Source organism: Corticium candelabrum, chromosome 22, assembly GCF_963422355.1.
Source record: "Corticium candelabrum chromosome 22, ooCorCand1.1, whole genome shotgun sequence".
NCBI lineage: Eukaryota > Metazoa > Porifera > Homoscleromorpha > Homosclerophorida > Plakinidae > Corticium > Corticium candelabrum.
In genome coordinates this window covers 3,688,664-3,702,916 of record NC_085106.1, presented here as the reverse complement: position 1 = coordinate 3,702,916, position 14,253 = coordinate 3,688,664, and the positions used below count along the sequence as shown (strand labels likewise).

At 43.3% G+C, this 14,253-nt stretch overlaps 2 protein-coding genes across 2 annotated transcripts; both read right to left on the bottom strand.

Annotated features, from left to right (window-relative positions):
- Window positions 1-430: 430 nt before the first annotated feature.
- Window positions 431-4,146, bottom strand: LOC134197179 (uncharacterized). The gene is made up of 5 exons (XM_062666454.1): window positions 4,067-4,146; window positions 1,469-4,009; window positions 1,048-1,408; window positions 904-985; window positions 431-850 (listed from the first exon to the last, which is right to left on the bottom strand). The coding sequence occupies exons 1-5, from the start codon at window positions 4,120-4,122 to the stop codon at window positions 585-587; spliced, it is 3,306 nt and encodes a 1,101-aa protein (XP_062522438.1). The 5' UTR covers window positions 4,123-4,146; the 3' UTR covers window positions 431-584.
- A 5,905-nt stretch (window positions 4,147-10,051) lies between these two features.
- On the bottom strand, window positions 10,052-13,791 carry LOC134197573 (uncharacterized). Its single transcript, XM_062666921.1, has 5 exons — window positions 13,681-13,791; window positions 11,106-13,625; window positions 10,681-11,041; window positions 10,536-10,617; window positions 10,052-10,462 (listed from the first exon to the last, which is right to left on the bottom strand). The coding sequence occupies exons 1-5, from the start codon at window positions 13,731-13,733 to the stop codon at window positions 10,197-10,199; spliced, it is 3,282 nt and encodes a 1,093-aa protein (XP_062522905.1). The 5' UTR covers window positions 13,734-13,791; the 3' UTR covers window positions 10,052-10,196.
- Window positions 13,792-14,253: the final 462 nt, after the last annotated feature.

Genomic DNA, 14,253 nt, shown 5'->3' with positions numbered 1-14,253 from the left:
CCGTTCACACTAGTATGGTTATGTAATTACGTAACCAAACCGAACTGAACATTACTAGGTAACCGTGGCCTGTTCACACAGTGCATATCCGGGTATTTGCTTTGCTTTTGAGTCGTGATGTGTACTAAGTCATACGAGTTATGTAAGTCATGCAGTGTTTTAGTCATACGAGTTAGAGATTGAGTCGTCTGCCGGTGGTAGTTTTTTGTTACATCCTGTTACAAGAGTGTATGCTAACTCTAGCAAGGTTCGGTGTAATTACGTTCACACAGGAACACAACGAACCAAACCAAACTAAACCATGCTGGTAGGATTACAAACACTACAGTGTGAACGGGATATAGGTGATTATCTTGAATATGTGATATGCTAGTAGAGAGTTGGGAGTCATAAGACATCCTTTGTTCTTTGATGCCATTACTAGCATTAGGCAACCCAAAATCTTCTGTATGGTTGTAGCCTTAGGTGTTCTAATATAACAGAATACTTCAATAAACCAATCAGCAGGCACAAAAGTCATGTCACATTTCTCACTCTGGAATTGGTGTGTGTATCTACTGTCTATGTATACTAATGTATCTGTTTCATAACTGTATGTGTCTGTCTGCCAACTGACGCAAGTCGGCCTTGTGCAGAGCTTTGGCTAAAATGAATCCAAGGGCATCAGAGCGTTGCCTGCTCTTCCATAACGTCATTATGTCCCTGCAGCAGCCCCTCAAATTGCGATCCCCATTCCTGCATTGTACCTCATTGATGTCGCGTTCTGATAGCTGCAAACATCGCCCCAATCGGCGCCACTCTCTGCTCATTAACTGATCAGCAATCAGTTCAAGCACATCATCAGAAACCACTAAACAAAATAATTTAGATATTAATTACTGCAGTTTAATTAAGATTGATTACCTTCTCCTCCACCAGAATACAGAGGGCCAGCATTCATGGCTTCCTGTACTCTGTCTACTGCACGTTGTACATGTGGCCGAGTCTGTGGAGAATACAAAATACAATCAAATACCTGCATAGTGAAATAGATTGGTTTGATCTGACTTGACTAATTTGTAGCCATCTTTCTACATTACTGTGTGTTAATGGCACCTCACGAGTATTGCAATACAAAGTTGGACATCTTACAAACTGCTTTACAGCATCTTCACCAGAATCAGTTCTGTTGCTTGTCTGTCCACTTGTGGCCAGTGGAAGAATATGTTTGCTGTCTTTGTCAGATGTAGCTCTCCCACACTGTTTGATGAGACGTAAAGACTCTGACATGCTTTCTTTATGAAAAGAAGAGCAGTAAGGACAAGCAGGACCAACGTCAAATTGAGCTGAAGGAAAGAACTTGCTCCTAATGTTTTCAATCATCTTCCATAGCTTTTTTAGTACAGCTCCTTGAATGAAAGAGCGATGCCTACACATAACACATGACATGCATGAATTATAAGTCTTTAGCACTACACACTATTCTAACTTTTGAATAGTTAGTGTAAACATTCCTTGATCATATTCCAATTTGTACAGGACTACACTACGGTACTTGCGGAAATGGAAAGCAAAGACACCTGCAGTCCTTGACCAGTGAACTTTGAAATGATGAGTTGCCTTTAATAAAGCCGACTCTGCTTGCAAACGTGCTTTGGTTAAAAGTACATAGAAAAAGGCTTGATGTGGATCTGCTATATCATGAAATCTGACATAGATTAACCTGCGTTCTCTCTCGTGAGCATCTTCATTATTTGGCTCATTCCAAGCATCAGAAGGTAGTTTGCATGGCAAACAAGATATAACTGCAAAATATCGCTCTGAATGACCAGAAGTTAGTTCATAAATAATGCCATAATATTGAAGAAATTTGACAAGAATATCAATTGGATCTCTAAGGTTTCTCCAAGCATGTTTGAATAATTCATATGAAGCAATCCCATCCTTCTCCAGCCGATGCCAGCCAGAGAAGTGTAGGCCACGATTCTGAAAAGCTGGAATAGACAACAGTGCAACAAGAGCGTCAATCAATGCTTGTGGATCAATAATAACATAATCCTTTAGACTGCTCTCATTTGAATAAAATACAACTCCAGAATCATTGAGATGACCGAGAGCCTCACTAAACTCTTCATCTTTAATATCACATTTCTCTGCTTCATCCTGTAGTTGACTCAATGGAACTACTGACGATAAATCCTTATTACGAAGGTGAATAATGTGATCTTCTAATGCCAGCCAACGAATAGGATTTTGTTGCATTCTTCCATGTTTTAGCCGTATTTCTTCAATAATCTGTTTACGAAGTGAGCACACAGCTGGATCATCTGACAATGCACTGTTCTCAATTTGAAACACAAGGGACAGCTGAGCATCTCGTTCATTTCGATTAAAACAAATGTATGGATGAAAGTTGATAAATTTTGAAAACATTCGCCGAACTACTCTCTGTCGTTTAGAGAAATTAAGATTTGAATCATCACGATGAGTTCCAACAAAGAAGATGCGTGTACTGTCATTCTTTCCAATGGCCAACACTGAGCTAATCCAAAAATGTAGTTTCTCCATATGTCTTTCAAAATCCATGCAAGCTCTTCGAAAATCAAATACAAGAACAAAAATGCCTTGAGCTGATAGAAAAATATGATGCATAGCATAGTATGCACGCTGACCGGCAAAGTCAATCATTTTCAGTAATGGAGTGTGGAGATCATCAACTTCACTAGCAGTCATGTGATCAACAATTGACTCAACTGGCACATTGGCATTCGGTAAACTTGCAATCGGCTCGTTCCTCAACCAATGTCCAAGAGTCAGAACACTATATACTATCTGGTCAGCGATGTGAGTCACAAGTTGTTGAAAAGAACCCGGAAATTCAAATAGTACTGGACAGGTTGGACAACTCATCACCATAACATACCTTGCTATATGAACTATCAAAACACCCAAAGCAATCCCAACAAGAAGAGACGCCACACAAGTTTTCATATACCATGGCTTCTCTCCTGTGCCCATCAGCTTAGCAAAACACATGGTCAAGTATCGTCCACAAACAAGACAATACCTTAGGCCATTGCCAAACAGAAATCCACCAACTAACATAAGACAAATATTTGACATTGCTGGACAGTATGTTGACATGGTGACACACCCACCAGTAATCAGAGGAAGAGTTACAAGCAGAAAGATATCAAATTTAATGCTCCCTGTTGGGACCAACGCAGCTAGAGCGACACCACCAATTCCACCTACCATGTAAACTGAAACAGTCTCGAAATAGTTGAAGCCTTTACTCTCAAAGCAACCCGCCTGAACTAGACATCCGGGTGACAACCCAAACACACAACAAGTCAAGCAAACCCCGTCTGCAAACTTGGCTCCTAGGACAGTCCCAGTGAGACAACCCATCATCTCAACAACAAACAGCCCAGCCACAATCCATACCATGTCAAATGAAGAATCACCTAGTGCTAGAGCTAATATCTCAACACACAGCACAACAGACCAGAGGCCAACTCCAATAGATAATGCCATTCCCCACCCAACAAAAGGCATTGCCAGCAGCAATATGGTAGTAACTACAAATGGTTGTGTTGGCATCAAACAACAAACAGCCGCTCCAACAGTCAACAAACCTAGTAACACAACGAGTAGCGCCGCGAATTCTCTTGCAAAGACAGGAGCGCTAGCCAGCAGCTCAGCAACGCGACGGACGACCACGCGATCGAAATTAGACTGCGACTCACTAAGCTCCTTCCAATCGTCGTTCGCTTCATGCGCTTTAACGTCACACAGCACTGCCCCCGTCGTTCTCGGTTCATTGTGACGGAATTTCTGTTTCGTCAGATTGCGATAGAGACTTGTTTTGCCGACTCGTTCGTGGCCCAGCAAATAGACTCTCACGTGACATGGTCGACGCTTTCCTGTACGCAAAGTATTCTCGTAGTTAGCGGCAGCGCTGTATCCGCCAGCAGCGATGGCCTCTGGAACGAGACCGAACCGGACGGCAGCTCGTTCACACGCCTGCCTATACATGCAACAGACAGTTAAATCTCAAAAACCTGCTAGGGTACTAGACCGATACCTCAAAAAAGAAAGCAGATGCAACAGGTGGACTACTAGAGTCGACCGTTCACGCATGTCTTTCAAATTGACAAGCTTTCCTTCTCTGGGCGCTGGGTAAGAGGCCCTTCGTCTGATATTACAGAAGCTGATAGGTGAGCGTTTATATCACACCTAGCAGCTTCTGTATGATAGCTCTGGTTTCAGTATGATGAAATAAGCCCTGTCCACACTAGAACAGAATGGATCGCGATCCGATCGGGATAGCGAGGGTCCACACTGCACTTTGAAAACGCTAGAGTCCCGGATCTAATGTCGGTCATTTCCTAATCTCGGTCACTCGTTCTCTGCCAGATAGCTGCAGCCAGACCTAGCTGATACGCTAGCGTCATAGTCCTACTGGATAGCAACTAGGTAGAGCGGGTCACGTCAGCATCCGTCGTAACGTTGCTGCTGTAGAACTTGAAAACTGATCGCACCTATTCTCGGTCACAGAGTATCGTATCTCGGTCAGTGCTTGCCATCTCGTTTCTACAACTCCGTTTGAGACGCATGTCATCTCTGTCGATAAGCTCATTATATGACTTCCTTTCGCCAAATTGTTGGTTTTGTCTTGTCAACCTCTACTCTCGCAGACAACGAAGAAGACGGATGACTCACGGGACATAATCTCGGTCACCTGATCTCGAGTGATTTTCTCTCTTCAGACGCAGATCTGAGGCGTTCTTTTGGCTAATGTTATAGTCATCACTGCTGGCTACTATACCTACGGGCTGATATTAGTGCTCATCGTACTGTTGTTACGGCAGAACGTGAAATGTGAGAGACAAATAGTCGTACATCCGGAATCATATCTCGGTCAGTGCTTTCATCGCGTTTCTACAAGACGAATTGAGACGGTAGTTATGTCTGTTGAAAGGTTCGCTTTGGATTTTTATGCCACTGAATAGCCGGTTTTGTCTCTTCAGTTTTTCCGTTGCAGGGCGGTGAGAAAGGTGATGGCGTACGGGACATAATCTCGGTCACGCGATTTTGAGAAAGACGGGTTCCTGAGTAGGTTGCATTGTGTGATTTTTAGTCTACTGTTGTTCTAGAGCTATATTGTCACGAATGTGTGCGTTTAACTTACTATTTTTAGCACTTCAAACTTGCAACATGATGACTCTGAATTTTCACATTTTGTTGGCAGTTAACCAGAGAGTATTCCTACCTGTTTCTACATTCTTGACTGGCAGATATAATGATTCTTTATCTTGGATGGTATGATTGATGATTTTATCAAGTAGAATTGCACAAAAACTGCTTTTTACTTTTATCGCTAAAGAGAGTTATGCTGAGAACTTATGAAAATGGTGACATGTTGCCAAAGAGAAAACAATCTTTCTCATGACACAGTTCTGAGTCTGAGACAGTTATGATAATTAGTCCAGTGAAGATATCCAACGAACCTTCTGTGTATAGAATTAGCTAATTAGCTAAGCAGTGCATGTTGTTGATAATAACTGATGTAGCTAAAATCTTACAATCAACAAGATCGTAGTACGTACACAGTTTACAAGTATGCAGAGTCCTGGCATACTCTTGTGACATTCAACTTGTACCAGAATGGATTCAATGTTTATCTCCATGATGATCAATCTATCACTCACAAAATTTGCTAATTAGCACTAAACCACATGTGCTAAATAAAGGTTATCTTAATTATTATTCAAAAACAGTTTAGCCAGGACAACTAACAGTCTAGTTACTAGAATCTGTTATAGTTCTACAAATTCACTACAAAACACTTTCAATCAGCCTTAGTCGTCTGTGACCGTATGCACAATGCCCAATGAAGGTAAGACCACTTACCTGAAAGCTGTAGAACCCAACAAGTGCGCTCATACTGTGACCGAGATTAGTTCCCGTACGCCATCACCTTTCCCACCACCCTGCAACGGAAGAACTGAAGAGACAAAACCGGCTATTCAGTGGCATAAACATCCAAAGCGAACCTTTCAAAAGACATGAATACCGTCTCAATTCGTCTTGTAGAAACGCGATGAAAGCACTGACCGAGATATGATCCCGGATGTACGACTATTTGTCTCTCACATTTCACGTTCTGCTGTAACAACAGTACGATGAGCACTAACATCAGCCCGTAGGTATAGTAGCCAGCGGTGATGACTATAACATTAGCCAAAAGAACGCCTCAGATCTGCGTCTGAAGAGAGAAAATCACTCGAGATCAGGTGACCGAGATTATGTCCCGTGAGTCATCCGTCTTCTTCGTTGTCTGCGAGAGTAGAGGTTGACAAAACAAAAACAACAATCTGGCGAATTAAGTCATATAAGGAGCCTATTAACAGAGATAACTTGCGTCTCAAACGGAGTTGTAGAAACGAGATGGCAAGCACTATATCTCTGTGATCGAGAATAGGTGCGATCAGTTTTCAAGTTCTACAGCAGCAACGTTACGACGGATGCTGACGTGACCTGCTCTACCTACTTGCTATCCAGTAGGACTATGACGCTAGCGTAGCAGCTAGGTCTGGCTGCAGCTATCTGGCAGAGAACGAGTGAGCGAGATTAGGAAATGAGCGACAATAGATCCGGGACTCTACCTCCGCCTCATTTACGATATCACGTGACTGATAACCGATGTGTACGTGTGGCTTCTTTGCTTGTAGAAAGCGACGTAAGGTGAGCGAGAACAAAGACGAGTGAGGAGTGTTAGATGTTCTGACTACACGCGTAGCGTACGTGAAGGTAACGCCCACTATTTCTAATTGGATTCAACCGATCGCGATCGAAACCACTTCGCGATGTGGATTGGATTTATCGCGATCCAGTTGCCGTATCTACAAGCCATTAGTATTCTGCGGCTGTAACAAGCAAGGCCACTCACAGAGAGCTTGTCTAACCACGGGAACAAAACAGGACACTAAGCAGAAGGCAAGCAGAGGAAGAGAAACTATACACGTAATAGGCAAGAAAAGTCTTGTACTAAGAAGCAGGATGTCAAGAAGGTGAGCTCTTCAGGATCAACCACGCAATGGCGATTCCGAGGATACTTTAAACATTTTGTTCAGTTTGACAGGCAAAAATCCAATCCGGATAGACCTAATGGTTGAGAATGTACCCATCAGACTGGAGCCGCGGTCTCAGTAATAAGCAGGAGTCAGTACGAGAAATGTCTTAAGAAGCAGGTGAGGCTTTTTAAGACACCCGTGAAGGTGTACACGTAAACCGTGGAAACGGTGCAGCCCTTACATTAGAAATACAGTGTACTGCATAGTCAACGTTTGCTATTAAGATCAACAAGAAAAACTTCCGCTCTACATTCTGGGGGGCAAAGGTCCAGCACTGTTTGGTCGCCAGTGGTTGATGAAAATTAAACTACACTGGCCTGCGCATACAGACGAAGCTAACCTTGTATGACATTCTGTCATTACATAAATTTGTGTTTTCAGAGGGCGTGGGGCGTCGACTCTGTGATATCAAGGCAAGGATATCACTTTTAAAAAGTAATAGCAAGCCTTGGTTTTGGAAGGCAAGTCCGGTAGCTTTAGCTCGCAGACCGCTAGTGGAGAAGGAGCTTGAAAAAATGGCAAAGGAGGGCATTATCAAAGCGGTACCTCACAGGGAATGGGCAGCACCCATTGTGACACCATTGACAAAAGACGGAACGGTAAGGATCTGCGGGAATTTTAAAATTAAAGTCAATCCGCAAGCAGACGTAGACAAATAGCCATTACCAGGATAGAAGAGATATACCTGCCTGGCGGGAGTACAGCACTGCACGGTTATTGATCTGCGGAAGGCTTACCTCCAGATGAAGCTAGAAGAAACATCTAAGATGTGTCTGACAGTGAACACTCCGAAAGGTCATTTTCAGTGCAAAAGACTACCATACGGCGTCGCATCACCTCTCGCCATTTGGCAACGCACGATGGACCGGGTCTTACAAGGAATTCCGCGAACGTTATGTTGGCTAGACTATATCATCGTGACAACACAAGAGCACCTAAAACACTGGAGGAGGTACTTCAGAGACTCAAAGATTGCGGGTTGAAAGCGAATAAATCAAAATGAAAGTTCATACAAGATTCAGTATAGTATTGCAGCCACGTCATTTCGGCAGAGAGACTTAGCCAATCTCCGGAGAAGGTGAGAGCAATTACCGAAATGCCACCATCGAAAGACGTTCCACAACTTCGAGCATTTCTAGGAATATATATACTAGTATTCATGGCCCGTCCTTCGTACGGGCAAGATACTGTAGTGTAAAGATAGGTCTGTGGACACGTCACGTGCAATCTTTGTTGCGAGGTCCCGGATATGCTGAATGAATTCGAATCTTGCTCTTCGCGCTTGTTTCGATAGAAATCGACACACTCCCCGTGTAGCGCTTGCTGCAGAAAACGTGTAGGTTGGATTCGGTGCAAATGCAATCAGAATTTGGAGAGAAACGCAAGCGATAGAAGAGTAGGTTTCGTCGGCAAGAGATATTCGATTGCTCGAAGCTTTGCGAAGGACGGCGATGCATAGGGTCTACACGGGACTGGTGCGGGCGTGTGTTCGAATGAACTGCAATGTGTAGCGTTTGCGTCGTCGAGAAATTTTACGCGTGGGTCGATCCCTCGAGAGGGGACCCGGTGCATTATTTTTTTTATTTTTTACGCAAACCGTCTTCTGTGCGTGCCGAGTGTGCGTGCCGATTTCGGTTGCGAACGGACAAAAGACGTGGCCGCCAAACGCGAACATACATACACACACACACACACACACACACACACACACACACACACACACACACACACACACACACACACACAGACAATTTGAGCTTTATATATTATATATATATATATATATATATATATATATATATATATATATATATATATATATATATATATAAAGCAGAGGTGTCTGTGTGTCCGTCTGTTGGAGCGTTTGGCGAGTCTGATCTCAGCCGAATATGGCTCGCGCACGCCGAATTCATTCGAGTCGAAAGTGAGAATGTGGTCGCCTTCCTGACTTCTCCCACGACAACGCGATTTCCTGCCGATCGCACTCGCTTCAGCTCGCGCGCGAATATCTCTGGAACGGCGCATCGTATCTCCATCGAATTTAGACTACCCGTTCCTGACGTCGAATGGTAAGCGCCGATCGTGTCGTTTCTTGACGAAACAAGCGCGAAGAGCAAGATTAGATTTCATTCAGCACATCCGGGACCTCGCAACTAAGATTGCACGTGACGTGTCCACAGACCTATCTTTACACCACAGTATCTTGCCCGTACGAAGGACGGGCCATGTGAGCTCGTACTTCAATATTATGCAAAATTCCTTCCGAATCTAGCTACTCGACTTCTTAAAAAGGATGTTCCATGAAAGTGGACACATTCCCAAGAAATAGCATTTCTCACGGTTAAGGCTATGTTGACCGACAACAGAGTTTCCAACATATTTTGATCCTAACTAAATCACCTTAGCTTGTGTGATAGCTCTTCCTACATTTTAGCAGCGGGGCTCTCACATCAGCTCCAGGACGGATGTGACAAAGGGATAGCGTTTGCTTCTTGCTTGTTAACCTCTGCGGAGGAAAAGTACTCACATATTGAAAAGGAAGCATTGTCTCTCTAGTTGGGAACAAGGAAGTCCGATCGTATCTAGAAGGGCACCGATAGACGCTCATAATGACTACTACCACAGTTCACACGGAGAACCGTGCCAGGTATAGTAGAAAGTGATCTACATGGCCAAAAGCAGCATCAAACCGAGTAGAGATATTGAGTATTATTAGTAGAGTAAAGCAATGGCAATCTTGAAGAAAACTTATGCGGTCCAGATTGGGTCTGAAGTTGATAGTGTGAACGCGTTAGGTGGGTGGGAAAAGTAATCACTTGTTGTTGCTTGAGAGGCAATCAGATATAAGCATGACACACAAAGACAAGGGCGATTATCTAAATGTGTAGCCTGACAATGTGACGTGCTGTGAAAGAGTTGGAATCATAAGACATTCCTTGTTTTCTTGTTGATGCCATCTTACAAGCCAAACTCTTCTGGTAATGGAACACCTCGATATATACCACATTTTATAACTTGACTACTTGTGTGTATATCTACTGTTTATCTGTACTGTCTATCTGTAATTTATCTGTTTTACAACTGTATATATCGGTCTGCCAACTGACGCAAGTCGGCCTTGTGCAGAGCTTTGACCAAAATAAATCCGAGGGCATCAGAGCGTTCCCTTCTCTTCCATAACATCATTATGTCCCTACAGCAGCCCCTCAGATTACCACCCCTGTTCTTGTAGTCTATCTCACTGATGTCACTTCCTGATAGTTTCAAGCATCGCGCCAGTCGCCGCCACTCACTGCTCATTAACTGATCAGCAATCAGTTCAAGCACATCATCAGAAACGACTACGTGAAACCATAATTTAATAAACTTATATAATTTTAAAGTTTAATTACTTCGGAAATGTGGGTCGATTACCTTCTCCTCCAGCAGAATACAGAGGACCAGCATTCTTGGCTTGCCATATTCTCTGTGCTGCACGTTGCACAAATGGCCGAGTCTGTGGAGAATACAAAATATACAATCAATATCTGCATTATGAGATAGATGGGTTGAATCTGACTTGACTGATCTGTAGCCATCTTTCTACGTTGCTGTGCGTTAATGGCACCTCACGAGTATTGCAATACAAAGTTGGACATCTTACAAACTGCTTTACTGCGTCTTCGGTAGAATCAGTTGTGTTGCCTGTCTGTCCACTTGTGGCCAGTGGAAGAATATGTAAACTGTCTTGTTCAATAACAGCTCTCTCCCAACGTTTGGTGAGAAGTAAAGACTGCGACATGTTTTCTTTATGAAATAGAGAGCAGTGAGGACAAGCGGGACCAACTTCAAATTGAACTGAAGGAAAGAATTTGCTTTTAATCTCCTCGAGCATCTCCCATAGCTTTCGAAGAACCGTCCCTTCAATTAAATAGCGACACCTACACATAACAGAGAACAATATACAATAATTTGTACTTCTTTCCCACTGCAATATATTTTAACTTTTGGATGGTGAGTTTGAACATTCCTTCAATATATTCCAGTTTATATGGCACTACAATGTCGTATGTGTAGAAGTAAAAGGCAAAGACACCTCCAGTCCTTGACCAGTGAACTTTGAAACGATGAGCCGACTCTGCTTGCAAACGTGCTTTAGTTAAAAGTACATAGAAAAAGGCTTGATGTGGGTCAGATACATGGTGAAATCTGACGTAGATTGACCTGCATTCTCTCTCATGGGCATCTTTATTGTATGGCTCATTCCAAGCATCAGAAGGTAGTTTGCATGGCAAACAAGATATAACTGCAAAATATCGTTCTGACTGACCAGAAGTTAGTTCATAAATAATGCCATAATATTGAAGAAATTTGATAACAATATCAATTGGATCTCTAAGATTTCTCCAAGCATGTTTAAGTAATTCATATGAAGCAATCCCATCCTTCTCCAGTCGATCCCAGACAGAGAAGTGTAGGCCACGATTCTGAAAAGCTGGAATAGACAACAGTGCAACAAGAGCATCGATCAATGCTTGTGGATCAATAATAACATAATCCTTTAGACTGCTCTCATTTGAATAAAATACAACTCCAGAATCATTGAGATTACCGAGAGCCTCACTAAACTCTTCACCTTTAATATCACATTTCTCTGCTTCATCCTGTAGTTGACTCAATGGAAGTACTGATGATAAATCCTTATTACGAAGGTAAATAATGTGATCTTCTAATGCCAGCCAACGAATAGGATTTTGTTGCATTCTTTCATGTTTTAGCCGTATTTCTTCAATAATCTGTTTACGAAGTGAGCACACAGCTGGACCATCTGACGATACGCTGTTCTCAATTTGAAACACAAGAGAGAGCCGAGCATCTCGTTCATCTTGATTAAAACAAATGTATGGATGAAAGTTGATAAATTTTGAAAACATTCGCCGAACTACTCTCTGTCGCTTAGAGGAATTAAGATTTGAATCATCACGATGAGTTCCAACAAAGAAGATGCGTGCATTGTCATTCTTTCCAATGGCCAACACTGAGCTAATCCAAAAATGCAGTTTTTCCATATGTCTTTCAAAATCACTCGAAGCTCTTCGAAAATCAAACACAAGAATAAAAATGCCTTGAGCTGATAGAAAAATATGATGCATAGCATAGTATGCATGCTGACCGGCAAAGTCAATCATTTTCAGTAATGGAGTGCGGAGATCATCGACTTCACTAGCAGTCATGTGATCAACAATTGACTCAACTGGCACATTCGCATTTGGTAAACTTGCAATAGGCTCGTTCCTCAACCAATGTCTAACATTCAGAATACAATATACTATCTGGTCAGCGATGTGAGTCACAAGTTGTTGAAAAGAACCTGGAAATTCCAATGTTACTGGACAGGTTGGACAACTCATCACCATAACATACCTTGCTGTATGAACTATCAAAACACCCAAAGCAATCCCAACAAGAAGAGACGCCACACAAGTTTTCATATACCATGGCTTCTCTCCTGTGCCCATCAGCTTAGCAAACAGCATGTTTAAGTATCGTCCCAAAACAAGACAAAATCTAATGCCATTGCCAAACAGAAATCCACCAACTAACATAAGACAAATATTTGACATTGCTGGACAGTATGTTGACATGGTGATGCACCCACCAGTAATCAGAGGAAGAATAACAAGCAGAAAGACATCAAATCTAATACTTCCTGTTGGGACCAACACAGCTAAAGCGACACCACCAATTCCACCTACCATGTAAATTGAAACAGCTTCGAAATAGTTCAAGCCTTTACTCTCAAAGCAACCCGTCTGAACTAGACATCCAGGTGACAGCCCAAACGCACAACAAGTCAAGCAAACCCCGAGTGAAAAATTGGCTCCTAGGACGGTCCCAGTAAGACAACCCATCATCTCGACAGCAAACAGCCCAGCCACAATCCATACCATATCAAATGAAGAATCAGATAATGATATAGCTAATATCTCTGCACACAGCACAGTAAACCAGAGGCCAACTCCCAGGGATAATGCCATTCCCCACCCAACAAAAGGTATTGCCAGCAGCAATATGGTAGTAACTACAAATGGTTGTGTTGGCATCAAACAACAAACAGCCGCTCCAACAGTCAACAAACCAAGTAACACAACAAAAAGCGCCAAGGATTCTCTTCCAGAGACCGTAGCCAGCAGCTCAACGACCCGACGGATGACCACGCGATTGAAAATAGACTGCGACTCAGTAAGCTCCTTCCAATCGTCGTTCGCTTCATGCGCTTTAACGTCGCACAGCACTGCCCCCGTCGTTCTCGGTTCATTGTGACGGAATTTCTGTTTCGTCAGATTGCGGTAGAGGCTTGTTTTGCCGACTCGTGCGTGGCCCAGCAAATAGACTCTCACGTGACATGGTCGACGCTTTCCTGTACGTAAAGTATTCTCGTAGTAAGCGGCAGCGCTGTGTCCGCCAGCAGCGACGGCCTCTGGAACGAGACCAAAACGGACGGCAGCTCTTTCACACGCCTGTCTATACAAGCAACAGCAGTTAGCTAAATCTCAAAAACCTGCTAAAGTACTGATACCTCAAAAAAGAAAGCAGACGCAACAGGTGGACTAATAGATACCGTTCACACATGTCTTCCAAATTGGCAAGCTTTCGCTGATTTCAGTATGATGAAATTAGTGTGAGAAGTGCGTATCCCCATCACGTGTATGACGTAAGGGTAAGGCTGTGACGTCCGCTCGTCATGTGACGCGCGAGCGCTACACGGAGGAGCAAGGTTAGTGAGTCGACATACATACGGCTCTGAGCATATAGGGCTCTGAGCCTAGCCTAGCCTCGCCTGAGCCTAGCCAGTAAAGCCTTAATTCCTCCGTTCGACTTCACGTGGTGTTCGCCTCCACGCACGTGAGGAGGTGCTTCTCCCGGCTCAAGCACCTCCTCTCACGTGCGAGCAGGCGAACAGCCTGCGAGGTCGCACAGTAAGCACGGAGGAAGGCTTGGCTAGGAGGCGACGAGGTATTCAGGGGTGGCCAAGGCTTTAGCCACCAGAGGCCGCACAAGGTCGAGGTTGTCTGGAGTCACGCCCTCTTACCCTTCCTTATCCTAAATCTTATATATATATATATATATATATATATATATATATATATAT

Excerpts from the sequence above, each read along its gene's own strand:
- LOC134197179 (XM_062666454.1), bottom strand. The coding sequence starts at position 4,122 with ATGCGTGAACGGTCGACTCTAGTAGTCCACCTGTTGCATCTGCTTTCT. Across the intron at positions 1,409-1,468 it reads TTTACACTAACTATTCAAAA|GCATCGCTCTTTCATTCAAG; the intron begins GTTAGAATAGTG and ends TGTTATGTGTAG. Across the intron at positions 851-903 it reads GTATTCTGGTGGAGGAGAAG|TGGTTTCTGATGATGTGCTT; the intron begins GTAATCAATCTT and ends TATTTTGTTTAG.
- LOC134197573 (XM_062666921.1), bottom strand. The coding sequence starts at position 13,733 with ATGTGTGAACGGTATCTATTAGTCCACCTGTTGCGTCTGCTTTCTTTT. Across the intron at positions 11,042-11,105 it reads TTCAAACTCACCATCCAAAA|GTGTCGCTATTTAATTGAAG; the intron begins GTTAAAATATAT and ends TGTTATGTGTAG. Across the intron at positions 10,463-10,535 it reads GTATTCTGCTGGAGGAGAAG|TCGTTTCTGATGATGTGCTT; the intron begins GTAATCGACCCA and ends GGTTTCACGTAG.